The 25,202-nt window shown below is 60.1% G+C and overlaps 2 protein-coding genes and 1 non-coding gene across 7 annotated transcripts in view; all 3 read right to left on the bottom strand.

Moving 5' to 3' along the window:
• Positions 1-2,394: 2,394 nt before the first annotated feature.
• On the bottom strand, positions 2,395-19,021 carry TEX22 (testis expressed 22). Its single transcript, XM_040256789.1, has 3 exons — positions 18,724-19,021; positions 6,027-6,158; positions 2,395-5,946 (listed from the first exon to the last, which is right to left on the bottom strand). Exons 1-3 carry the CDS (start codon positions 18,886-18,888, stop codon positions 5,764-5,766), a joined length of 480 nt encoding a protein of 159 aa, XP_040112723.1. The 5' UTR covers positions 18,889-19,021; the 3' UTR covers positions 2,395-5,763.
• Positions 15,619-15,691, bottom strand: TRNAG-CCC. The gene has a single exon. It is a non-coding gene; the product is annotated as a tRNA-Gly (tRNA).
• A 2,597-nt stretch (positions 19,022-21,618) lies between the features above and the next one.
• The window catches only part of PACS2 (phosphofurin acidic cluster sorting protein 2), a 58,305-nt gene continuing 54,721 nt past the window's right edge, over positions 21,619-25,202 (bottom strand). For all 5 annotated transcript variants that reach the window (XM_040256794.1, XM_040256792.1, XM_040256791.1 and 2 more), the window contains one exon: positions 21,619-24,630. In XM_040256794.1, coding sequence (XP_040112728.1) covers positions 24,512-24,630 — 119 coding nt within the window. In that variant the 3' untranslated portion in view covers positions 21,619-24,511. The remainder of the gene's footprint in view (positions 24,631-25,202) is intronic.

Genomic DNA, 25,202 nt, shown 5'->3' on the forward strand with positions numbered 1-25,202 from the left:
CCCCACCCCCCGGCCCCGCCCGGACGGCGGCGGGTCCCCATCCCACCTCCGCGCGGGCACCTCCTCCCTGGACTGCGGCCCGAGAAACCGGCCAAGGGACCGGGTCGGGGGGGGGGGTGCCGTGCCCAGAGTACCCTCTGGGAGGCCCCGCCCGGGAGCGGGGCAGGAGGGGGGACCCAACGCGGATGGTGGGGGCGGGGGGCGGTGCTGGGGGGCTGGCGGGGCTATGGCGGGGCGGCTGGCGGTCCGTGCGAGGACAGCGAGGTGGAAGGGCCGTGGGTGAGGCACCGGCCTGCCCTCCGCAGGCCCGGCAGGACCTGCCCCGCTGTGTGGGCTTAAGTCTGAGGATGGCGGTGGCCCGGGCACTGCCCGCAGGAGAAAGCGGAGGGTGGAGGGGGCGGCCCGGCTGGCCCAGTGGGGCTTTTAGACCAGCCCGCTGCTCGGGGGCCAGAGGAGGGAGGTGAGGGCCCCAGGGTGACTGCCCCGTCTGCTTGGGGACATCCCTGTGGGACGCGAGGGGACAGAGCCCAGGACAGGCCCCAGGCCCCGCACGTCGTGGAGACTGAGGGCGGCTAGAAGGCAGGAGCTCAGCGCTGAGGCCATTCAGGCAGGCCGTCCCCCTCCCCACAGCCCATCCTAACTCAGTGACCTGCGTCTCCTCCTCTGGACAGCGAAGCTGTACCATGAAGCTCCATCCACCAGCACCCAACAAGCTGACCAAACAGTAAAAACCACGGATAAATGCCCAGGCAGCACAGAGAGCCCCACACTTCCCGCCTGTGAAGTGCCTGCTCCTGTCTCCCTGAGAGTGGCGTCCACCTGCAGCACCCCCCGCCTGCCGCGGGGAGAAGCAACCAAGGGCGGAGGCTGCCTTCCTCCAGCCAGGGTGGGGGATGGGGGCGAGTGGCGGGCAGGGCTGCCTTTCCCCGGAAGTCTCAGGGAAGCTGCTGGATTCCAGGTCTCCCCCTCCCAAAGCAGAGCGACGTCTACTAAACTCCGCTCCTCTGCTGGCTTCACACTGCTTTCCCCTCTCCAGACTAACAAGGAGGATTGCAGGCAGGGCCCCGACCTCACACCAGCTCAGAGGCACGGCGACAGACCCCAGGCACCTTGCAGAAGACTTCGAAATTCTCGCATTTAGTGGCAAAGCAGACATTCAGGAAGGAGCCCCGAGGGCCTGCCCCGCGGGCCGGGGCAGCCTTGTCCCAGACCACAAGCGCAGCAGAAAGAGTGGGGAGCGGGGGCGAGGGGCGATGGGAGACGCCTCCACAGGAGCCCCAGGGTCCGAGGTCAGTCGTTAGACGGGGCAGCAGAGCAAGAGCAAGATGCAAGAGCCCAGGAAACAGGTCAGGATCACGCCGTTGCCAGGACAGGAAGCCGAGGGGCCAAGGGTAGCAGTGACTAACCTGGGGAGGCCTAGAGGTGGTCTGGGGCGAGGCCAAGCAATTAGAACGGCCATTTCGTCATTCACTTGCTAAGCACCCACTTCGAGCCACACGCTTTAGATGCTGGGGGCAGGGAGGGGCAGACACTGTCCAGCAGGAAGCAGGGAAGGGTTATGACAGTTCAGGCCTTGAAGACAAAGTGACGAGAAGGGTCAGGGGACAAGCGCTCACGGTGGGGTCACTGTTTGTTTAGAGAGGCAGGGACACTGGTGAGGGAGGGGCCCGTGGGAGCCTAACGGTGGGTGAAAAGGTCCAGAGGCCACTGGACAGGGCAGCGTCCCTGTGCAGGGCCTGCAAGGGCTCCGGGTGACCTGAGCTGACCCTTGGCCCTGGCGGCCACTTGCCGAGGGATGGGGGCAGCAGCACGTGGAGGCCGGCAACCCCGGTGGGAGGGAAAAGGGCTCAAAAGGCCCACCGCAGGCCACTCTCCCCAGCGTCACCTGGGAGCCCCCAGGACTGCAGCGGGGTGAGCCACGCGCAGCCGACCTCGCCTGCTCACTCAGCCTCAGAGATGAGAGAGGTGCTCTTCAGAAAATCCGTGTCGCGTGCAGCAAGGACAGAGGCTGGCCCTGCTCTCCGCAGCGACGCTCAAGGCCTGAAGACCAAACCAGGAGGCCGAGAACACTTTACCAAAGAATCCTGCCCCGGCCTGCGGAGGGTGCCGTCCAGCGGGGAGCAGGGAAGAGATGCTAGACAGGACAGCTGAGGCCTTGAAGACGAGAGTGATGAGGGTCAGAGCACAGGGCGATCGTGGTGGGGGCACTGGTGAACAGGCGCCCTGCGGAGCCTAACGGTGAAGAGGTCCCACTATGAGAGTCTAAAGGCCCTGGGCAAACACTTTTAAACCTAGAACCTGAGAAATAAGATTCTTTAAAAATGTAAAAGCTGACCTTCAAGGCAGCCAATAAGGTTGTATCGAAGATGAAGGCAGGGGAGTGCTGGCTGGGCAGCTCGCCGCCCAGGAGCAGGGTCCGCGCACGGCAGGGCACAGGGGACACTGGCCAGGGGCCCGGGCAGGCACAGAGCTGCCAGCGCCCCTCACCGTCCAAAACCCAGCAGCAGGCGGACGGGCGTCGCACAAACCCAGTCAACACCCGGCTCTCAATGTTTGCTGTAATTTCTAAAAATAATCTTAAGAGAATCTTGTGAACTTCGGATGAAGAAACATTCATCTAATTTCAGCATCATGTTTTCCCGTAAATTTTTAAAAATTTGAAAGAATTCTACAGTCATTCTGTAGTTCCATGTACCCTCACTTTTCTGCCTGGGCCCTTAGAAATGTCAGAACCACCTTCACCTGATGTTAACAGTGTTCCTCTCGGTGATGAAATTGTAGGCGAGATTTTTTTTTTAATTTTATTGCTGAATAGTGAGCAAGTATTCTCGCAAAGCCAATGAAGTCATTTTTCTCAACGGGCAACACTGGGCACTGAGTGTCTGCAGCCCTTGGGAGGCCACACGGCTCAGGTACCCTGCTGGCTCTGGGGGCCTGCGCCCTGCAAACTAGGCTGGGGGCACCCCTTTCTGTTTGGGGTGTCCAGAGTGGCCTCTGCTCCTGCTCTGAGTCCCCCTGACCCTCGAGCACAGACGGGTGCCAGGGTGCAAGGGGGGCAAGCAGTGCAGGGGCGTCCTCTCTGCCTGGGGGTGTCCCTGTGAGTCTGGGGAGGTGCCTTCAGGGAGGGAAGTGGAGTAAAGGCACCCGCACTGCCCACTGTCAGCGGTGACGGGTGGCGTCCCGACCAGAGGGTGCTGCCTGACCTGTCTGCTCCCAGGCCGCCTCCTCTCATCCAGGCTGCCAGGCTCCCTTAGACTCTCCTCTCTTCTAGGGGTTCCCAGGCAGGCCCCCTGGTGCTATCTGGGGCCTGATCGTTCTCAGCAGTGAGGGGCTGTCCAGTGCGCCTGAGATGTTTAGCAATCCCCAGCCCCCACCCACTCAGTGCCAGGAGCCCCTGTGGAAGGCAGAGTGCCCCTCCCTTAAAGATGTCCACATTTTCCCCCAAACTTGTAACCATACTGGGCTACACGGCAAGGGAGGAGTTACGGTGGCTAACCAGGTGACCTTGAAATGATATTCTGGGTCATTCAGGTGGCCCGACGTCTTCACGGGTCCTTGAACGTGGAGGAAGAGACAGAAGAACGGGGCTCCTCTGCGGCTCTGAAGACGGAGGAAGGGGCCAAGAGCCAAGGGAAGTGGGCAGCTTCTAAGAAGCTGGAAAGGCTGGAGCCTCCAGGAGGAAGGCAGCCCTACCCACACCCCACTCTTAGCTGAGTGAGGTCCATTCCGGCTTTCTATAGAATCTACCGTCCATGAATTTGCGTGAAGACACCAAGCTTGTGGAATCTTGTTAGGGCGGCAAGAGGAGACCCACACACCCAGGGTGCCAACAAAGCCGTCTCCAGGCACCGTCAGCTGCCCCAGGCTCCAGGCCCGACTGAGGGCCACAGGCTGCCTGCTGGTCCCCACGAGGTCCCCCATGCTGCTGCTGCTGTGGTGGGGAACACCAGGTGGTCAGGGGGAGACTGGTGCAAAGAAGAGGCCCTGAGACTGCTTGCAGGGCAGGGGGCCGGCCAGCCCAAGGCTGGACCCACGCCACCGACTGCGGCCTACGGAGAGCCCCCAGGCGAGACCGGGAGACATGGCCGGGAGAGGCCAGCAAGGCCCAGGTCTGCAGTGAAGACGTGGGGTCCTCTGCGGCCTCTGGGGCAAAGGACTCACAGCACTTGCCACCTCTGTCTTAACTGCCGACACTCCAGCTTGGGCTGGAGGGAGTCCTCCCAGCCGGCATGGAGAGTGGCCCAGAGCAGGTTCTGGCCCCTGACACCTGCCCCCCACTTTATCAGGGGTCCTTGAGGAGGAGGAGAAAGTCATGAGGCCCCCGGGGCCCTGTCTAGACCTCACTCCACTCCTCTCCCGACACCCCACCATACTCCCACTCACCATGCCCACAATCCCTGGGCCCCTCCACGCACCCTGGAGAAATCCACAGGCCTGGAACAAGAGTACACTCAGGGGACCTCAGAGAGTGCGGCCTGGGGGGCTAGCTGTGTGATCTTGGACGGCTTCCTGGAGGAGGAACTTGTGCTGAGCCTTAAGGTAAAGCAGAGCAGGAGTCTGGGATGGGCAGCTAGGTTCACCTCAGCAGCCGGCTCTCTGAGCGAGCGAGGCCAGAACTCGGGCACTACCCACATCCTGGCCCTGGAGGTGGGGTGGACCACCTCGTTTTACCCAAAGCCTCCCTCCAACCCACTGCCCCCGTCAGCCCCTAGCTGTCAGTTAGTCACCAAGTGCAGGAGATGACCCGCCCAATGCCAGCTTCCCACCGCCCTGGGGCTGGGCTCCTGTGACCCCCTCCCCGCTCCCCTTCTCCCACCTCCCGTTGCTGCCAGCCTGGTCTCCCCAAATGCAGCCCCATATCACTGTCACCTGCAGCTCCGAAGCCTCCTGTGCACCCCCGAACTTGAGGCAAAGGCAGACACCATGGCAGGCCAGGGCCAGCTCCTCACAGCTACCCCAGGCCTCTGCCCACCCTTTCTCCGGGGCCCTCGTCCACCTACGAGCTCCCTGGGCAGAGAAGGGGCAGCGCCACCTCCTCCAGGAAGCCTCCCTCTGTGTGGGAGCTGCCCTGGCCCCTGCGGCCTCTGGCCTCCGCATCACGTCGCCTCCCCATGGGCCTGCCCAGGACGGGGTACTCCTGGGCTGGGCGGCGCCAGCACCAAGCAGTTCAAACATCCAAACCTCCACCCTGCTGGGAGAGTGGCCCCACCTCACTGCTCCACACACTGCCCACGTGCACGCCTGCTCAGTTGCCTCAGTCGTATCCAACTCTTGCGACCCTATGGACTGTAGCCCGCGAGCTGGCAGGTAGGTGCCCAGTCTCCTCGGGGGCCAGGCTCCCCAGCCCAGACCCCTTCCACCTGGGCTGCTGACAGCTGTCCGTGAAGCAGGCCCGGAAGGGGAGCTGCTAGAGCCTCACGCCCTCCCAGGCCAACCACCGCTGCTGGTCCCAGGAGGATGGCCCTGTTGGGGACGGGCACCCTCTGCTGGCAGCCCCGGGCCCATCCTAGAGGGCCACTCTACCCTGTCCCCTGACCCTCCAGGTGGCCTCTTGGAGGCTGGGCTGGGACCAGTCACCCCAACCAGAGGTGACCTCCAAGGGTCAGTGTCCTGAGGAGGGGCCAGCCAGACGTCCTCCCAGGCCTGTTTCAGTATCCCAGGCTGGTCGCGGCTGCCTGGAGGACTACAGGGCGGTCGCAGGGCCTGCCTCCCCAGCACCCGCAGGAAAGACATCGAAGACAGAACACTGGGCTGAGTCGGCTCTTAGGAGGGCGGCGGCGACCTCGAGGCCGGGGCCTCCAGAGCCACGTTGTGCCAGAAAGGCTTGCTCCGGACCAGGAAGGCTTGGAAGGCGTTGGTGGACTCGGAGGACCTCGGCGGGTGGGGGAAGAGCACGTCCTTGTCCACGTCCTCGGACACCAGCTGGGCCACGATCCGCGCGGGGTCCTGCGGGGAGGGCGGGGTCAGGGGCGGGGCCGGGCCCGGTGGGGAGGGGCGGGACCCGGCGCTCCCGCGCTTCCCCGCACCCTGCAGGAGGGGGGCGCCCCCGTGACGCCCGGCTTCTCGCTGCGGCCCAGCACAGCCAGCCTGCGGCGCTCGTCTATGCTGACGCTCCAGCGGCGGCGGCTCCGGCGCCAGCTGTCCTGCGGCTCGCACACCTGGGGGGACAAGACAGGGGTCTGCGCCGGCCGCACCCGGGGTCCCGCTCCCGCCAACCCTCTGCGCTCCACGAAGGGCTCAGCCACCGCAGTGCCGGCGGGGGGGCAGAGCTTCAGCCCGCGGCTCTGGGGCTGTGCGTGGCTTTGGTCAGCTGCTCGGCGCCTGGACACCCAGGCCAGCACCTGTCCCGCTTCCCTGCGTGTGGGTTGGCTCCCTGGATGTTGGAGGCCATTACAGCAGAGGTCGTAGGCCCTCCGCTAGTGCCCCTTCCTAGCTGGGCACAGTCGGCCCACCCTCTGGGGAGGCCCCGGGAACAGGCAGCCAGACTGTGGGTGCCTCGAGAAAGACGGGGCCCAAAAGTCAGTCTCGCCCCAGGCCCCTCTGAAATGCCCACAGAGAGGCATCGGGGGAGATGACACTCAGGGCCCCACAGGCACACGGGACAGGCCGGGAGGCGTCCTGCAGGACCCACACCCCACCTCCTGCCCAGGTGGGCTGTCCCTGAAGGGCTCCAGAGCCCTTCCCACTCTGCCCAGCCAAGGCCCAGCTGGCTGCCTCCCCGCGGGGTCCAGGAGGTCACCCTCTGGAGTACCACGGGGGCTGGGGTGGGTGCCGTGCTAAAAATAAAAGGAGGATTAAGACAAACTCAGTCCCCATTCCTCAAAAAACTAAAAATAGAACTACCATATGACCCAACAATCCAGCTTCTGGGTTTACATCCAAAGGAGCGGAAAGCAAGTCAAAGAGATACTTCTGCACTCGTGTCTGGGGCCACAGTGCTCACAGCAGCCAACAAGTGGCTGCAACCCAAATGCCCATCGACAGATGAGTGAATCAGCCTCGTGTGGCCCGTCCAAACGACGGAGTATCATCCAGCCTTAAAAAGGAAAGCCACTGCACAAGCTGCCGCACGGATGAGCCTCGGAGACACGGGCACGGAGAACACAGGTCCTGTGTGGTCCACTCGCGTGAGCTACCTGGAGTCACCGGATTCGCAGTCAGAACACGGCACCATGGCTGCCAGGGCTTGGGGAGGGGCGGGTGCGGTTTAACGGGGACAGCGTTTCAGAGCTGCAGGACGGAAGCTGCTGCAGGCTTCACGGCGAGGTGAGCGAACGTTCATTTGGGGTTCTCCACGGGACAGAAAAACCCAAACGAGCTTCTTGGCCAACCCAGTGCTTAACACCACTAAACCGTACACTTCAAAATGGTCAGGATGTAGAGGGGGGAGTGGACGCTTGGAGCCAGAAACACACACACAAGGAAGATACCGGGAGCAACACAGGGAGAAGGGAGCGTGGACAAGCCCAGGAGAGGCACCGCCACTCGAGAGGAACACCGAGGGTCCCGCCCACATCAAGAGGAGCCAGCAGCAGGAGTCAGCCCTGCTGACACTTAGATTTGGACCTTCTTGCCTCCAGACTGAAAAACAATACATTTCTGTTATTTAAGCAAAAAAAAAGGAAAAGAATAAAGCGAAGTCCCCAGCCCCTCTTCCCACTCTACATCAAGAACCCTGGCAGCCTGGCTAAGCAACCTCTCCACCTAGGAGAGGGGAGGGGTCCTTTCTGAGGAGAAAAGACCAGCCCCAGAGACGAGCCCTACAGAGCCGGGGCGTCCAGCGCAGAGCAGCCAGGGGCCCGCCCGATCACCCCGCGACATTCGCGACTGCTGGCAGGGCTGCCCCCGGCACACGGGGCCTCCAGCCAGCCCGCGGGCCCGCCCCTGGGTGCAGACAGGGCAGCCTCCACGGAGGAGACACAGGGGAGAGCCCCGGCCGGGCCCGAGAGGCTCCGACGGGAGAGGGAGGAAGCACGCCACCTCCCCGCTCCCGCCGCCTCCTGGACTCCACGGATTGTGAGACAGGAAGAGGACAGAGCAAAGAGGGGCTGCTGCGCGGGCAGCACCCCCCCCGCCCCGTGACCGAGGCCCACGGCGCCAAAGGCAGCGTCACAGGGGTTCCCTCTGAAGTGGGGTGGGTCCGAGGATGCTGGTGGCGCACGGGGGTTGCCCACGCGCCCCGAGGGGGGCCTCCTGTGACCGTGTGTCCACCGGAGCACAGCCTTCCCGGGGAGACCTCCGGTGGTGAGAGGCACGGGACGACCCACCGACCTCAGCCTGTGAGCAGACGGACAGAAGTCTGCTGCCAAGCCGTGTGTCACAGAGCATCATCACAGCAAAGACTAACGACGGGACCGGCAACAAACCCCGAAGCCAAGGCGAGGAAACGCGAGGAATAGGAGAGCCAGGCATGCAGGCCCGACAGCCAACAGTGCTCAGAGAACAGAGGGGCCGCGCGTGCGCGCACACACCCCACCAAGGGGCAGGGCTCCAGGCCGGAAGGGCTCCCACAGAACCGAGGGGAGACAGTGGGGGACGTCTGAGAACCAGGCAGAGAGAAACCGGCACGCATGGGGGCAAGGAGCTCCCAGGGCTGGGAGAGCCCAAGGCCCCAAACTCCTGCAGGAAGGTGACTTCCCGCTAGGACTGCCACCCACCCAAGTGTCACCCAGGTGTGCAGGCAGAACAGAGTACCTTCAGGACCGTCCAGTTGGAACTGAGTACCTGCGGGGCCTCCCGAGGAGCTGCCAGAGGCAGGGAGGGGCCCCAGCCCACCCGGCGGGAGCGAGACCCGGGGCCTGGGGCGCCGGGTCGTTTGTGAGACAAGGGCCACAGCTGTGCTGGAAGTCTGGGAGGGATCAGAAGATACAGAAGGGACGGGGCGGGGGGCGCCATCATCACGTCCAGGAGACACAGGAGCTGTCTTGAAAGGTGACGGTCACGGCGGAGGGAAGCTGCCCACGTTCGGCTCCGGGCCAGGGTCGCTGGGCAGCAGGCACAGCGGCGTACGGGGAAGCGGAGAGGCAGGAGTCTGCGGGTGGGGGAAGACAGCGAGCACGCGTCCCTGGGACAGGAGCCTCCACTGAGCCCTCGGGCCGGCGGGCAGCTCTTAGCTCTGTGCTCACGTGGGGTGTCGAGAGTGGCGCACAGCTTTAGGAGGAGAGACGGGCATTACGGAGTGGAGCGACCTGACGGCTCGCACACGGGCCGCTGTGCTCACCAACAGGACGGCCGTCACCGACAGCGGCCCAGCCCCAGGCCATGGGCAGAGAAGACCCCCTCGTGGGCCGGCCTGGTAACCCGCACCAGCAGCTCCCACGGGCACGGAGGCCGAAGCGGAAGGGGACCCGATTCTCAGGAGGGGACGAGGAGGACTCCCACCAGCCATGAGGGAGGCCAGCGCTGCCTCTGAGGACACAGGGCAGCTTTAAATGCTGGAAAATTAGGGAAAAAAGCCCTGGAACAAGGGACTGAGCAAATAATTCAAGAAGGTAGGAAAAAAACAACAAAAGAGGTCCTCTCAAAGTTTAAAAGGAGAATTAGGAAAGACTGGTGAGTAAATCAGAATGAAAATATATTTATATAATGGACAATGACTGAAAGCTGGTGTTTTGAAAAACCATTAAAGCAGAATTGTCCTCACGTCATCAAACCCCTCTGTCATTTTTGCCAGTCTTTCCGTGTTCAGTGCCCATCTTCTTTTCTTTCTATTAAGTATTTATTTACATTGGCTGTGCCCAGTTTTAGCTGTGGCTTGTGGAGTCTATTAATAGGGCCCTGGCCAGGGATCCAACCTGGCCCCCTGCATTGGGAGCACGCAGTCTTAGCCACCGGACCACCGGGGCAGCCCCCGTTTCTTCTTAATGAACTATGTGTGTCCTCAGACTCAGTACACTTTTCTCAGTTTTAAACTGTCTTCTCTTTGCTCTTAAGCATCTCTTCACATGTTTGGTTGGTAAACATCTGTACGTTCTAAATGTTACAAGCCTTTTTCCCAGACCGTCCCACACCCCCACTGTGTCTGTACCAGCCTCACACACAGCAGTCAGGCCTGCTGGGGTTTCGCGTTGGGTTTGGCCTAGCTCGGGCGTGTCCCCCTTGGACTCTCAGCACCGCCCCTGTTCTCCTGGCGCTTCTGCGTTTGGTTTTAACTTGCAGCTCGTGTGTGTATGTGTGTGTGTGTCTGACGAGTCGGGGGGTCTAGATGGATGGCCGGTCACCCCAATACTACTCACTGAAAAGTGTGTTCCCCACAGGGAAATTAAACTCCGGGATTCAACCTGGACAGTCTGTGCAGGCTGCGGGCCCCCTGGCCAGCGTCTGTCCCAGCGCCACGCGACACTTTCTGCTCAGAGCAGGCGAGCCAGGCCCTGCTCTTCTGTTTTAAAACTCTTGCCTGGTTTCTTATCCAGGTAAAAAAAAAAAAAAACAACAACTTCAAATCTCTAATTTTCCAAACTCTGCAACAACAGTTTCCTTCTGCACATTTCTGAGCCCTGAATAAAGGAAGCCCCTCACACGGGCACCGCACTGTCTGCTCCTTTCCCACCCGCCCTGACCCCAGAGCCCATGGCTGCTGGCCGAGCCTGGCAGCGATGTGCCTCTGAACCAACGCAGACCAGACGCAGCCTGCTTCTCCCCCCGCGAGAGTACCCCAGGCTCCCTCCCCCGCGAGAGTACCCCAGGCTCTCCCTGCGGGCGTCTGCATGTCGTGCGCCGTTTTCAGCCCACTCTGACGACGGCTGCCTCTGACTCGAGTTAATTTGCCGCCCCTCCTGCCACTGTCTCCGGCTTTGCTGGCCTTGCCCACGTCAGGGCCTTTCTCTGCCCCCTTCCTCTGGCTCGATCGGGTGTTGTTTCTAGCCCAGGTCCCCTCCACTTGTTCAGAGGCGCTCACTTCCTAGTCTTGTGATGCCATTGAAACTTGTGGTGCCTGCTCACCCAGGTCTCCAAGGACTGCTCAGCCAGCAACAGGGATCGAGGACTGACTTGCCAGCCAGACCGGGGAGGCACCTTCAGCTTTTCTCGAGCTTCCTTGTGACTGCATCTCTCACTGGTGTCTTGGAATAACCTCACAAGAGGCTCTCAGCCAAAGCCACCCAACTAAGCAACTCCCAGTTTCCTGACCTACAGAAACTGGGGTGAGAATATTTATTACTGTTCCAAGCTACTAATGCTGGGAAAGATTGAAGGCAGGAGGAGAAGGGGACGACAGAGGATGAGATGGTTGGATGGCATCACCGACTCGATGGACACGAGTTTGAGCAAGCTCCAGGAACTGGTGAAGGACAGGAAAGCCTGGCGTGCTGCAGTTCATGGGGTCGCAAAGAGTCAGAGATGACTTAGCAACTGAAGAACCACCAAGTGACTGCGTATCTTTTCTCTTTGGGCCTCCATGGCCCATTTCAGCCCCGACTTTGGTGCAAGCCCCATGAGCTGTCTCAGCAGCAGCACGGTGACGGCCGAGCTGCCGCTTTGGGAAAGACGACTGCGGCGGGCTCTCTGGCTCCCTTCACCAGGTTACAGAAATGTCCGTTTCTCCCTATTAAGAATGGATAGCTTTTTATTTTTTTCTCCCAAGGAAGGAGACTGGAATATATCAACATTATTTTTCTAACCCATTGAGATAACCATGTGATCTTCCTCCTTTTGCTAATGAAGAAAATATTTTTTGCTTTAAAAAAAAATCTTTCTGGCCACACTGCGGGCATGTGGCTCCCCAAGCAGGGGTCAAACCCTCGCCTCCTGCAGTGGGAGTGCAGGGTCTTAACCACGGGGCCACCAGGGAGGCTCAGAACATAACTAGGAGATTTCCAATCACTTCACCCATGGGCCACAGTTTTCTAGCATCTATGCAAGTCCGTTTATTCAGGGCATGGTCATTGAGTGCCTGCTACATGCCGTGCGCCCTCCTGGATGCTGGGGGCAGGGCTGAGGAGGGCGGAGGCCCTGCAGTCCTGCACAGGGCTACCCTCTGTGGTCGCGGTGTTTGCCGTGTGGTTGGATTTACTTCTGGATTTTTCAACCTGTGCTTCAGTCCAAGGGCATCGCTCCTCTCCTTTCCTCGCCTCGTCAGCCAGCACAGGTGCCAGGGTGACGCTCTGGGCTGCGAGGACCGCATCAACGCAGAAGATTCGCTTCTTGGGCGCGGGGACACCTACCCACGAACCCTCATTAGGGAAGATCCGGGCCCACTTTAGGGTTTCCTCTGCTCTTAGTCTCTTCAGGGTTCTGAAAAGCCCTCTGTAACGTGGATTCAGATCAGCAGGGTTCAGGGTCTCTGCTCTCTCCCCAGCAGGCGAGACTGCATGGTGACGCCCCTGCGACGTGCGTGCTGCCGCCCTGGGGATTCGGGTCCCGCTGGCCTTGGCTGTGCTTGGGGCAGCCGAGTCGCCGCAGGTCGGGGGAGGCCTGTGCCCACCGCAGGGAGACCTTGCTCGCCAGGCCCTGCCACTGGAAGGGCTGTCCCGCCCCAGCCTGGCCTCAGGCACACGTTTGGTTCAAAACTGGGACGGCAACCACGTGAGAACACGCACAGGAAAGTGCATTTTAAAGCCCGGGAATCCATGATCCAAAATGAACAGTGCCATACTTGCTGCCAGTCTTTCCCCCAGAAACGGTGCTGATCTGGTCCCGGGCAGGCTCCTCAACAAGCCCACACACCGGGAGGCCGGGCTGTGTGACCGGAGCCCCGGGGCACAGAGCGCTTCCGGCAGGTGGGCTCCCGGGGCTTCTCCCGCGAGTGGCACTGCCTGCTTGCAGCACGGGAGCTGCGCGAGCCCTCACCTGGGGAGGGGCACAGGTGGTCTGGGCCGCGTGCTCCTGCGGGGCGGCTGGCGTCTGGCCTTCTGCAGGCCCGGCCTGGGCCGCCCTGGGGCTCTCTCATCCGAGGGGTGCCGGGTCCCCGCGCGTCTTGCCGATGCTCTGGCCTCCTGCATCTTCATGAGTTTCATCTATTTCCCCGATATCAAATACCTTTCACTTTTTCCTGGCTCCCTTTCTGTAAAAGGCCTGTGCCTCCGGGGGACCATCTGCCTCTCCTGCAGGCATGTGTGCGCGTGTGGCGTGTGGCGTGCGCACGCGTGATGTGTGCACGCGTGACGTGTGTGCCCACGGCCCGCCTGCTGTCCGCTGTATCAGGTGGCCCTCTGAGCCTCACACGGGTCCTTTGTCTGGGTGGTGGGGGTTGTCGGGGCAGGGATGGACTGGGGGCTTCCTCGCAGTCATGCTGTTTCCTATGCAACCTGCTGGCCCTGGCTGCCCAGGGCATCCGTCCAGCCCAGACTGGCCCCGAGCCCTGCAGGGCCAGCTCGGCCTCACTCAGCCTCTCTCCTGTCCTGGAACTTGCGCTCAAGTTCCCTTCGGCCTCCAGCCCTAATTCCCCGCCCACCATTCATCTGAGCCGCTGGGCTGTGTCCTCAGTTAACTCCCCGGGGCCAGCTCATTTACCAGCCCCTCCTCCAGGGCGGGGACGGACTGCAGGCAGCGCCACCTCTGGGCCCGGGGGAGCTTCTTTGGCTTCCCCCTGCTCCCTGCATCATGCCCTGGCAGACGACCTCTCGCTCCTTCTCTTTCCCTCCGTGTTTTTTTTTTACTGTGATAAAATGCACGTAACATAAAACCGGCCACCTTGACCATTTTTAAGCGTACAGCTCACTGGCATAAGCACATCCAAACTGCCGTGCAACCGTCACCAAGATGTCCAGGACTTTCCATCGCCCCAAACCGAGACTCTGTCCCCAAGACACACTCACTGCCACCCCTGCCCCCGCCCCCCCCCCCCTCGTCTACTCTCTTTCTCGGAAGCTGACCCCTCGAGGGACCCCGCGTGTGGGCCCGTCTGTCCTGTGTTCTGCTTATCCCACTCAGCATCATGTCCTCAAGAGCCACCCATGTTCTGTCCTGTGTCAGAGGGTGCCTCCTTTTGAGGGCTGAGTCATGCTCCGCTCTATGCTTTTACCGCCTTCGTCTGTCCAAGGACACTTGGGTTGCTTCTAGGTTTTGGTTATTCTCCAGTGCATCCATCCCCCCTGGGAACGTGGATATACAAGTATCTGTTTGTTTCTCTGCCTCAGATTTTTTTCAGCTATTTACCCAGAATTGGAATTGTGGACCACACCATACTTCTGTGCTCCACTTTCTGAGGAAACTCCATCGACTGCACCATTTCACACTCCCTCCAGTGCATGAGGTTCCAGTTTCTCCATACTCTTGCCAGCACTTGTCCTTTTTAAAAAATCATTATAGCCATCCTAACAAGACTGAGGCGGTGTCTCACTGCAGTTCTGATTTGCATTGCCCTGGGACTAATGATGTTGAGCATTTTTTTGTGTGTGCTTGCTGACCATTTTGTGTATCCTTGGAGAAGTGTCCATTCAAGCCTTTTAGCCATTTTTGAGTTGAATTCTTGGTGTTTTGTTGTTGTTGTTGTTGGGTTTTGAAAGTGAAAGTGAAGTCGCTCAGTCGTGTCCGACTCTTTGCGACCCTGTGGACTGTAGCCCTCTAGGCTCCTGCGTCCATGGGATTCTCCAGGCAAGAATACTGGAGTGGGTTGCCATTTCCTTCCGTTCTTTAACTTATATGCAGAGTACATCACGCAAAATACCAGGCTAGGTGAATCACAAGCTGGAATCAAGATTGCCAGGAAAAGTATTAACCTCAGGTATGCAGATGATACCACTCTAATGGCAGGAAGTGATGAGGAACTCAAGAGTCTCTTGGTGAGCGTGAAAGAGGAGTTAAAAAGCTGGCCTGAAACTCAACATTCAAAAAACTAAGATCATGGCATCTGACCCCATCACTTCATGGCAAATAGAAGGGGAAAAAGTGGAAGCAGTGACAGCTTTTGTTTCCTTAGGCTCCAAAATCAGTGTGGATGGTGACTGCAGCCAGGAAATTCAGAGATGCTTGCTCCTTGGAAGGAAGTCTATGACAAACTTAGACAGTGTATTACAAAGCAGAGACATCACTTTGCTGACAAAGGTCCACACAGTCAAAGCTACGGTCTTTCCAGCGGTCACGCGTGGATTTAAGAGCTGGTGCATAAAGAAAGCTGAACGCCGAAGAACTGATGCTTTCCAACGACGGTGCTGGAGAAGACTGAGAGTCCCCTGCTGCTGGGAAAGAGTGAGGGCAGGAGAAGAGGGCAGCAGAGGATGAGATGGTTGGATGGCGTCATCGACTCAGTGGACTCGGATCTGAGCAAACTCCGGGAGATCTAAGAGAGGACAGAGGAGCCTGGTGCGCTGCAGTCCGTGGGGCCGCAAAGGCTTGACTGGAAAGGCTGCCCCTACCTCCGTGGTCATAGGCTCCCTAGTGGCTCAGATAGTAAAGAACCTGCCTGCAATGTAGGAGAATCAAGCGCGGCCTCTGGGTGAGGATGATACCCTGGGGAAGAGAATGGCTGCCCACTCCAGTATTCTTGCCTGGGGAATTGCATGGACAGATGAGTCTGGACGGCTACAGTCGATGGGGCCACAAAGAGCCAGGCACGGCTGGGCGGCTAACGCTCCCTGGCCACAGAGGGATCTTCCCAGGGTTTCTTCTACCACTTTTTAAAAGTTACTGTTTTTATTTATTTGGCTGCGCTGGGTCTTAGTTGCAGCATGTGGGATCTAGTTCCCTGACCAGGGATCAAACCTGGGCCCCCTGCATTGGGAGCACAGAGTCTTAGCCACTGGACTACCAGGGAAGTCTCTTAACACTTTTATGGTTTCATTTTTTGTCCATTTAAAACTTCGACACCTTCATCCTGGTACTCAGTGAGAGGTTCCTTTCTTCTAGACAGCTACACACTGTCTCAACATTCACCAGAACATCCACAGGACTGCTCTGGTGGTCCAGGGGTTAAGACACCATGGTTCCACTGCAGGGGCACCAGTCCCTCCCCAGGCGAGGGGACTACGATCCCGCACCCCCTTATCCCCCCCCCCACGGGTTTGAGATGCCATCTTCAGTTTACACTAAGTGTCTGCACACACTGCAGTAAGTTTCTAGATCTCCTATTCAGCTCTGCTGTTGCTCATGCCACAACAGGACACTATAGTTTGATAACTGAAGTTTTGTGATATGAATTCACACCTGTTAGAGCTACACCTATGTCTATTCTTCCACGTGACCAGTTTGCCCAACTGAAGAAAGGGACGATGCATGTTTACCAATTTGTACCATTATTGAGAGTGGGCTGTGAAACGCCGGGGAGAACCCTCCGTGCCAGTGAGTCGTGCTCTCCAAGAACATGGTGTCTTCCCATTACCAAGTCTCTTGGTAATGCTCTGTGGTGTTTTAAAGTTTCAAACAGGTCTGTATTGCTGCTGCTGCTGCTGCTGCTAAGTCACTTCAGTCGTGTCCGACTCTGCGACCCCATAGACAGCAGCCCACCAGGCTTCCCCGTCCCTGGGATTCTCCAGGCAAGAACACGGGAGTGGGTTGCCATTTCCTTCTCCAATGCATGAAAGTGAAAAGTAAAAGTGAAGTCGCTCAGTCGTGTCCGACTCTTGGTGACCCCATGGACTGCAGCCTACCAGGCTCCTCCATCCATGGGATTTTCCAGGCAAAAGTACTGGAGTGGGGTGCCATTGCCTTCTCCGAGGTCTGCGTTATCTCCTGTTAAGTCTATTCCTGTTGTCAAACGTGCCTTTTTCACTCATTCGTCTCCCAGCATCTGTCTGCAAGGGCTGCTCATTTCCAAGCGGTCGCCTGCACCCACTTCCTGGACCGTCTGCTGTGGACGGGCTCCAGTGCACCCCCGGCACCGATGGGGTGCAGGCGCGTGTCTCCCACGGTGCTGGCTCCATCCCCCTGCTCAGCTGCTGGGCCAATGCTTCTGAGAAGGCGCGGGCCACGCTGGGGACGGTGACCCACCTCCGGCTTTGCTCTGACCCGCCTGGCACTGTGGCTCTTCCGACTCTTTTTTTTCCAGGTGTCTTGCTCTCTTTCACGATAGAGATCTCAGAATGTCTGGTGCCCTTGGCTGTTCCCTCGAGTTTACCGCAGGGACTAAGAATTGATAGCAACATTGGCAGGCTGGGGCCTGGCCACGGGGGCAGCTTCGTGTTTCGGCTGCCCCCTACCACGCAGCTGAGAGCTGACCCTCTGTTCTGCCCGCCCCAAGGCCACTCACTGGAGAGGGGTTGCTATCTCCTGTAGGCTGGTCCTCCCGCCCAATCCTGTGCCATGGGTTCTTGCTCTTCTCAGGGTCCTTTGCAGCCATGTTGGTGGGCCTGCCGGGAGGTGGATGGGCACAGGCGTGCCTGGCCCTCTGTGAGAGGCCCTCTGTCTGGACCCTCGCTGTAGGGGGGACTGTCTCCTCAGACCTGGGCCTCAGCCCGAGCACACTGCTCTGTGAGCACGTGTGCCCCAGCGCGGGCTCGGGCTGGGAAGGCCGGGGAAGAAGGGACTGGGGGGCGGACCTCTGTCAGCTGGGCTCGTCCCAGAAAGACGATGAGGTCCCGACGTGGGGAGACTGGAGGAGGAGCTTCCCTGCCAGGGCACAGCAGGGAGGGACAGAGAGGACGGACGCAGCAGGACAGTCAGAGTGAGCAAGCGCACCCGCGGGGCCACAGCCAACGGCTGACGCTGCCCAAGGGCGGGGAGCAGCAGAGGGAAGAGGCAGGAGGGTACCACAGGGCGGCCAAGGTTGGGGACCCGGTGGGACTCCCTGGCCCCAGTCAGAAACCTGGCAGTCTGAGGAGAGGGGTCTGCACCCCTTCTCTGCCTCCCCCAGGACCCCCTCCGCTATGCTGCCTCTTGGCCTCGTCCCCATGCACCCCTCCCTGACAGCCACCCCCACCTCTTGGAACTGCAAAGGCAGCAGGTCACCCCGTCCAGGCGTCGCCCGGCCCCTCCGTCTGCAGGACCCCCGTCCAGACAGAAGCCCCACCCCGGCCCCTCCCAAGGAGTCCTCGCCCCGGACAGGTGACATGCTTGTGTGGTTATGTCTTAGATGGCCTGTCCCGAGAGACTGGCCTCATAGAAGCCAATCGGTGGCTGGCTTCGGGCGGGGGCGCAGCTGGTACGGCATCCAAAGCCCGCTTCCCTCCTCCACCGCCGTTCCACAGAAACCCAGGACCTTGCAGACATCGCCGCAGACAGGTTCAAGCACACGGCTGCACGAGTGCCACTGGGCCTGCCCTGCCTCAGCCTGGATCCATCAGGCTTGGCTTTGACCCTGACGCACAGGGAACCGTCCGGAACTTCTGGGGGCCTGGCTTCCTTTGCTTGGGAAGCCGCCCCCTGAGCAAGCGGGGCTGCACGGTGACCGGACAGCGGCCCACCCGGCCGGCTGGGGTGAGACAGGCTCCTCCACCCTGGGGCCAGCACCAAGCAGGGCCTCCAGGAGCGTTTCAGTCATGATTTTGGTGGACAGGTGTCCTGCTTACCGCCCACCTACCTGGTCAGGAGGACATCGTCCCGGCTGTGCGCAGAGCCTCCCCTGGCCAGGCGCCCTCCACGTGGCGGCAGCTGGGGTTGGGGTGGCCGGCAGAGGTAGGCCGCCCACAGCTGCGGGCGGCTGGGAGGGGCGCGCCCACCTTGGTGCCCGCCCACCTTGGTGCCCACCCCGGGCTCTGAGGGAGAGGATGCTGACACCCTGCGTGGCCCCCGGTCCAGCATCTGCCTGTTATCAGATGCCCTCCGGCCCTCCCCGGGCTCCGGAGGCGCCCTCTCCACCCACACTCCCCTGCCAGGACCCAGGTTTCCAGAGAGGAACCCCCTCTAGCTTACCCAGTCCTGAGTCTGCGGCTCCTGCTGACTGCTGCTTTGGGCACCTGGTGGGCCCCAGGCCATCGCTGGGCTTGGTGGCCCCGAGGGCTGCCCCTTCTCCTGGGAAGGCTGCGACTCCGCCTTCTTCCTCAAGAGCGCTGTAAGCGAGCGCTCCCTGCTGCCCATCTGCGGCCCCTGGGCGGCTGGCCTGCACCTCTGGGGCGAAGTCCCCACAGCTACCTGGGCCCCTCAGGCAGAGGAAGGTCACAGAAGATATTAAGAAGAGGTGGCAAGAATACACGGCAGAACAGTACAAAAAAGATCTCCACGACCCAGATAATCATGATGATGTGATCGCTAATCTAGAGCCAGACACCCTGGAATGTGAAATCAAGTGGACCTTAGAAAGCATCACTACGAACAAAACTAGTGGAGGTGATGGAATTCCAGTTGAGCTGTTTCAAATCCTGAAAGATGATGCTGTGAAAGTGCTGCACTCAATATGCCAGCAAATTTGGAAAACTCAGCAGTGGCCACAGGACTGGAAAAGGTCAGTTTTCATTCCAATCCCAAAGAAAGGCAATGCAAAAGAATGCTCAAACTACCGCACAATTGCACTCATCTCACATGCTAGTAAGTAATGCTCAAAATTCTCCAAGCCAGGCTTCAGCAATACGTGAACCGTGAACTCCCTGATGTTCAAGCTGGTTTTAGAAAAGGCAGAGGAACCAGAGATCAAATTGCCAACATCCGCTGGATCATGGAAAAAGCGAGAGAGTTCCAGAAAAATATCTATTTCTGCTTTATTGACTATGCCAAAGCCTTTGACTCTGTGGCTCACAATAAACTGTGGAAAATTCTGAAAGAGATGGAAATACCAGACCACCTAACCTGCCTCTTGAGAAATCTGTATGCAGGTCAGGAAGCAACAGTTAGAACTGGACATGGAACAACAGACTGGTTCCAAATAGGAAAAGGAGTACGTCAAGGCTGTATATTGTCACCCTGCTTATTTAACTTCTATGCAGAGTACATCATGAGAAACGCTGAACTGGAAGAAACACAAGCTGGAATCAAGATTGCCGGGAGAAATATCAATAACCTCAGATATGCAGATGATGCCACCCTTATGGCAGAAAGTGAAAAGGAGCTAAAAAGCCTCTTGATGAAAGTGAAAGAGGAGAGCGGAAAAAGTTGGCTTAAAGCTCAATGTTCAGAAAATGAAGATCATGGCATCTGGTCCCATCACTTCATGGGAAACAGATGGGGAAACAGTAGAAACAGTGTCAGATTTTGGGGGGCTCCAAAATCACTGCAGATGGTGACTGCAGCCATGAAATTAAAAGACGCTTACACCTTGGAAAAAAAGTTATGAGCAACCTAGATAGCATATTCAAAAGCAGAGACATTACTTTGCCAACAAAGGTCCGTCTAGTCAAGGCTATGGTTTTTCCTGTGGTCATGTATGGATGTGAGAGTTGGACTGTGAAGAAGGCTGAGCGCCGAAGAATTGATGCGTTTGAACTGTGGTGTTGGAGAAGACTCTTGAGGGTCCCTTGGACTGCAAGGAGATCCAACCAGTCCATTCTGAAGGAGATCAGCCCTGGGATTTCTTTGGAAGGAATGATGCTAAAGCTGAAGCTCCAGTACTTTGGCCACCTCATGCGAAGAGTTGACTCATTGGAAAAGACTCTGATGCTGGGAGGGATTGGGGGCAGGAGGAGAAGAGGACGACCCAGGATGAGATGGCTGGATGGCATCACGGACTCGATGGACATGAGTGTGAGTGAACTCCGGGAGATGGTGATGGACAGGGAGGCCTGGCGTGCTGCGATTCATGGGGTCGCAGAGAGTCGGACACGACTGAGCGACTGAAATGAACTGGGCTCAGCTTCCAGCCATTGGCCAGACAGTGCTGGGTGACCTCAGCCAGTGAGCCTCAAAAGGGTCCATCCCCTTGGGTGTCCTGGGTCCCCCTGCTCCAGCATCCACTTTTCTCCACATGGCCACCCCAGGCCAGGGCGGCTGTGGCCTCCGCCCTGCCCCTGCCCCCCTCAGGCTCCCCCAGGAACGCCCCCTCTCCCACCGTGGCTCCAACTCCTCGGATGGGCCGCTTCTGGGGACTCAGCCTGCGGGCAGAATGACCAGGGGAGAAAGGAGGGCCCCCCCCCCCCGACGCAGCTCTCCCCGCCTGGTTCTTCCAGACCCCTGTGACCTCACCTCGACGCCCGGCCACACCCCAGGGCCCACGATCCTTCACCTGCACGACTACGGGTGAAGGCGCCGCGGCAGAGGGCAGCCCGCCCGTCTCCACTCCGCGGAGGGGTGGCAGGGCAGGGGTCCGGGGACAGGACAGAGGGTCAAGGGGAGGGAGTCATGGGGGGCGGCGCCCGTCGGGGAGGCGCGGGACACAGCGGGGGCACGAAGGCGGGCACGAGTGGGGCACACAAACGGCGGGGGGCACACTGTAGGGCGGGGCGGGGGGCGGGGGGTCCGCCGGGTGCAGCGGGGGCACGCGGGGGAAGGGGAGGGAGGAGGCGGGGCGGGTCAGAGGGCGGGGCCCCCAGCGGCTCCGAGCGCCCGAGGAGGCGGGGCCGAGCCTGAGGAAACTTCCGCCCGGCCGCTTCCGCTTCCGGCTCGTGGCGCGCCTGCGCTCTGGCCTCGATCGTCAGGGGCCGCCCGGGCTTCCGCTGTCCACGCGGACGCTGTCCCGCCCCGGCGTCCATGACCCGGAGCTTCATCTCGGGGCCGCGAGGAGTCCCGGCCTCTCGTTGCCCGGAGGGGCACGCCTCGGGGGTGCCCCCCAGCTGTCCGCGCCCCGACCCCCCGGTCCCCTTGGGTCCCCGCGGCGTTGGGGGCCTCGGTGCCTGGACGGATGGAGGGGCGAGGCTGCGCGAGAGGAATCACACAGCAGGCGAGGGAGGGCCTCGGAGTGCTCCCCGGGTTTATTAGTGTCGCATCAGCACCTTAAAATAGTCCACGTGGTCACAGACGTGACAGTTTAGAATCTGTTTCCCAAAAACGCTATTTACATTAATCCTGTTTTCCATTTTTAAAAAAGAAAACAAAAGCTAGCAACAGGTACATCCTAGAAACCAAACAACGCACAAAGAACTGGGCGGGGTCTGCCGGGACGCACAGTGGCACCCCTTGGCCTGCAGCGTCAGACCCCAGGGAAAGGGCCCCCAAGCCCGGCCCCGCAGGCCCCTGCCAGGAACGCAGCTTCCTCTCCGCCGCAGGATAGGAGGGGTCTCTAGAAGGCGATCAAAGGACACGTGTAGGGGTCAGGCAACTGGCTTTGGGAGCCAGCGGCGCAGTCCTGTCAGGAGCGCGTCCTGGGACGAAGGCCAGGCAGGTCTTGGTATCTGCCAGCAAGGACAGCGCAGCAGAGCTGGCCCCGGCCGCTCTAATCCTGCTGCCCCTCCCCCCCCGAGCCGCAGCCATGACCCTCGGGACACCGGCCTGCGTGTCCTGAGGAGCCGGTGACCTGGGGACCTGACAGGAACTGGTGGCCTGGACGCAGGGCTGCAGCTGACCGCCCACCTGGCCTGAGTGAGGGTGCAGCCTGCCCACGCTGTGCCACAGGCCCCTGAGGAGCCTGGCCTTGCCCTAACGTGACGAGCGGCTTAGCCTTCGAGTCCCAGGGACCTCTGGTCACCCAGTGGGCGGAGAACCCCTGCTCTGCAGGGGCTGCTCCTGTCCTGGGGGTCACAGTCTGGGCCCTGTGCTCCTCACAAGCTGCCCCCACACTGCCCTCCATGCACTCACGGCTGCGCCTCAGTCACAAGCAGCTTTGGCTTCTGAGTTATTTTCCTTCGGGGGACAAAGTGCTTTTATGTGTGTCCTCAAAACAGCTCCATGAGGTAGGCGGGGGAAGTGTTGACTGTTCCCGATCAGATGATGGGAAACCGAGGCACCGGCGTGAGCAGAGCCCGGGTCTCTAAGTGAGTCATGGTGGCTGGGGCTGTCCGTATGCCCTCCAGGGCCCAGGAACAGTGTGGCCGGCCCAGGGTGGAGGTGCTGAGCGTCGTCTTCTTGTGGGTATGAGGACACCTCACTGCAGGATGGGATGGGACAGCCCCTTTTACCCCTTCCTCTAAAACTAGTTCTGCAGCTGGAAAGGGCGGGTCACACCTCCTTCTGAGTGTGACCTCCAAAAAGGAAACTCAAGGAGCAGTACCCAGGGCCCTGAAGCCAGTGGTGGGAACAAGGGCAGGGAAACTCACAGGTCCCCGGCAGCTGCTAGGTGTAGCCACAGGTGGACACTGCACAAGCTGCCCAAGGGGTCCTCGGCTCAGTGGCCTACACCCTCACCCAGGTCCTTCCCGTCCAAGGACCCTGGTCCAAGGGCATGCTCAGATCTGTCCACCTGCTAGGCCCAAGGCTCTTGGCCATGGACACTCGGCCCCTGAACAGCCACCTGGGGGAGGAGGTAAGCACGTAGGTCACAGGTAAGAAAAACGGACCGTCTTCCATCCCTGAATGGGACCCTTCCTTGCCACAGGCTGTTGGAAGTCCTGTCCTCCAACAGAGTGGGTTAAGACCTGCAGCCTGTCTGGCGTTTGGCACTGTTTTTCTGAGCGCAGCCTGTGTGGTTCTCAGCCCTAGAAAACTGGGCTCAGAGCCCCTGGGTGGGCACCCCGGGCCTGTAGCCACAGTGGCCAGGTGGAGTGGGTGGGCTCTTGCTGGGGAGTCCTGAGAGCAGGGCTGGGGCCAAGCAAGAGGGCTGGAAGGGACCCCGGCCTCGGGCCAGGACAGCCACAGCCTACTGCACAGGGAGGGGGATGGCAGGTCGACCCCCTTCCCTGGGGACCCAACCCCCAAATCCCTTGCTCTGAGGAGCCTAACCTAGACAGGCGGGGGCCCGGCTGCACCCATGGCTCCAACGGGGCTCGGGCCCCTCCGGTTTGGCCACTTGCCACACTAGTGCTGCAGGTGACAGACACCTGACTGCCTGGCCCAGACACCCTCAGTCAGCAGGCGGCAGGGCTGAGGCAGCAACCGTGTTCGGGGCAGGATGACTCGCAGAAGCAAAGCAGTGCCTCGGGGGCATCGGAGGGCGCGGGGAGCAGGGGGGTGAGACCGGGGCGGCACGGCTAGCTCTGCCTCAGTCCTCAGGGGCTGCTAGGATTTCAGAAGAGCAACGTCTGTTTGGCAGCTACATTATAACATGTATTTAAAAGCATTAAAAATATCTGCTACTATAAAACCTCCACTGCCCCCGGCGGCTGGAGTTCATCGAGATCCAGAGTGGGCGGCGCTGGGGCCCTCTCGGCTGGTGGGCGGGGGGCCCAGGGCGGGGCTGACAGGCCTCTGTGTTCCGCTCAGGACATCCCTGACAGAAGGCTGGCCTCTGGCCCCTGGCCCCCCAGCTCACTGCCTGGGTACAGGCAGCCTGGGGTCCACGGGGCCACCCGCAGGACCCCTGCTCCCTGAGGAAGCAGAGTAGTCCTGGCTTTCAGAAAGGACAGGACACGAAGGCAAGAACCCTTCTTGTTGGGGGGACTGGGTTGGGGGCGGGGGTAGTCCTGAGGCCAAAACACACCTTCCATGATCCCGCCTGCCCTCCCACCCCTGCCAGGACATTCTGGTTAATAAGCAGAGCAGTTACGGGCTCCCGGTGGGGGCCGCCCCGTTAAGTCTCCAGGTTGTGAGCGCGTTCATACTTAAGACTGTTTCTCTCTGGGGTTTTAAGGGTCTGTCTCTGTGGTAAACTGAAGTGCGAACAGAAAAGCAGCTGGGCCCTCCCGGCCGCGGCCATCGTGGGGCTGCAGCGCGGAAAACTGGCACGGCCCCCCGGCAGGCGGGGCTAGAAGGTGGACTTGGAGTGTCCGAAGATGCAGATGGGGAAGTGCTTGACGTGGGAGGACCACTGGGCCGCCAGCTGAAAGAACTTGACGTCGTTCCACTCCACGCCGTCGATGAGGACTGTGGGGACAAGACCGCCTGACCCGCCTGCCCCTAGCTCCAGGCCGCGGCCAAGGACAAGGCTGGGGGGTGCTGACACCCGTGGGGACCCCCAGGCTCCCGGGAGACACCCGCTGGTTCTCACCGGCCCTGCGGGAGGAGGTCTGGGGGCCCCAGCTCCCCTCCTGGCCTTCCTGCTGCCTGCTGCCACCCCATCCCATTGGCCCAAGAGCCTCTCCCCAGCCACCTCAGGGGAGCTGGTGTCCACAGCCTGTCTGCCTCCGAGGGGTCTGCAGACGGGGTTTGAAACACCCTCCAGTTAAGCCAGAAAATCAACACAGAAAGACTGGCTGTGGTCCACTGTGGTCAGACCCAAGCCCACGGAAAAGAGAGAACTCGAGAGCTCCGTGTTCTCAACCACTCAGTCACAGAGTATCTTCTATAAAAATTGAGATAAAGCAGAAAGGACTGAGAAATTATTTCTCAGAATTTGAAAAGCCACTCCACACACACAAGTGGTCTCTCCCAAGTGTGCTCTGAGCTCAGACTACCTAACATGACATCACAGCCAAACAAGCACGTCCGGAGGTGAG

Source organism: Oryx dammah, unplaced genomic scaffold (assembly GCF_014754425.2).
Source record: "Oryx dammah isolate SB20612 unplaced genomic scaffold, SCBI_Odam_1.1 HiC_scaffold_16, whole genome shotgun sequence".
NCBI lineage: Eukaryota > Metazoa > Chordata > Mammalia > Artiodactyla > Bovidae > Oryx > Oryx dammah.

Coding starts and splice junctions, on each gene's coding strand:
- TEX22 (XM_040256789.1), bottom strand. CDS start 18,888: ATGGGCAGCAGGGAGCGCTCGCTTACAGCGCTCTTGAGGAAGAAGGCG. Junction 6,159..18,723: donor AGCCGCAGACTCAGGACTGG/GTAAGCTAGAGG, acceptor TTGTCCCCCCAG/GTGTGCGAGCCGCAGGACAG. Junction 5,947..6,026: donor GGGCGCCCCCCTCCTGCAGG/GTGCGGGGAAGC, acceptor CCCTCCCCGCAG/GACCCCGCGCGGATCGTGGC.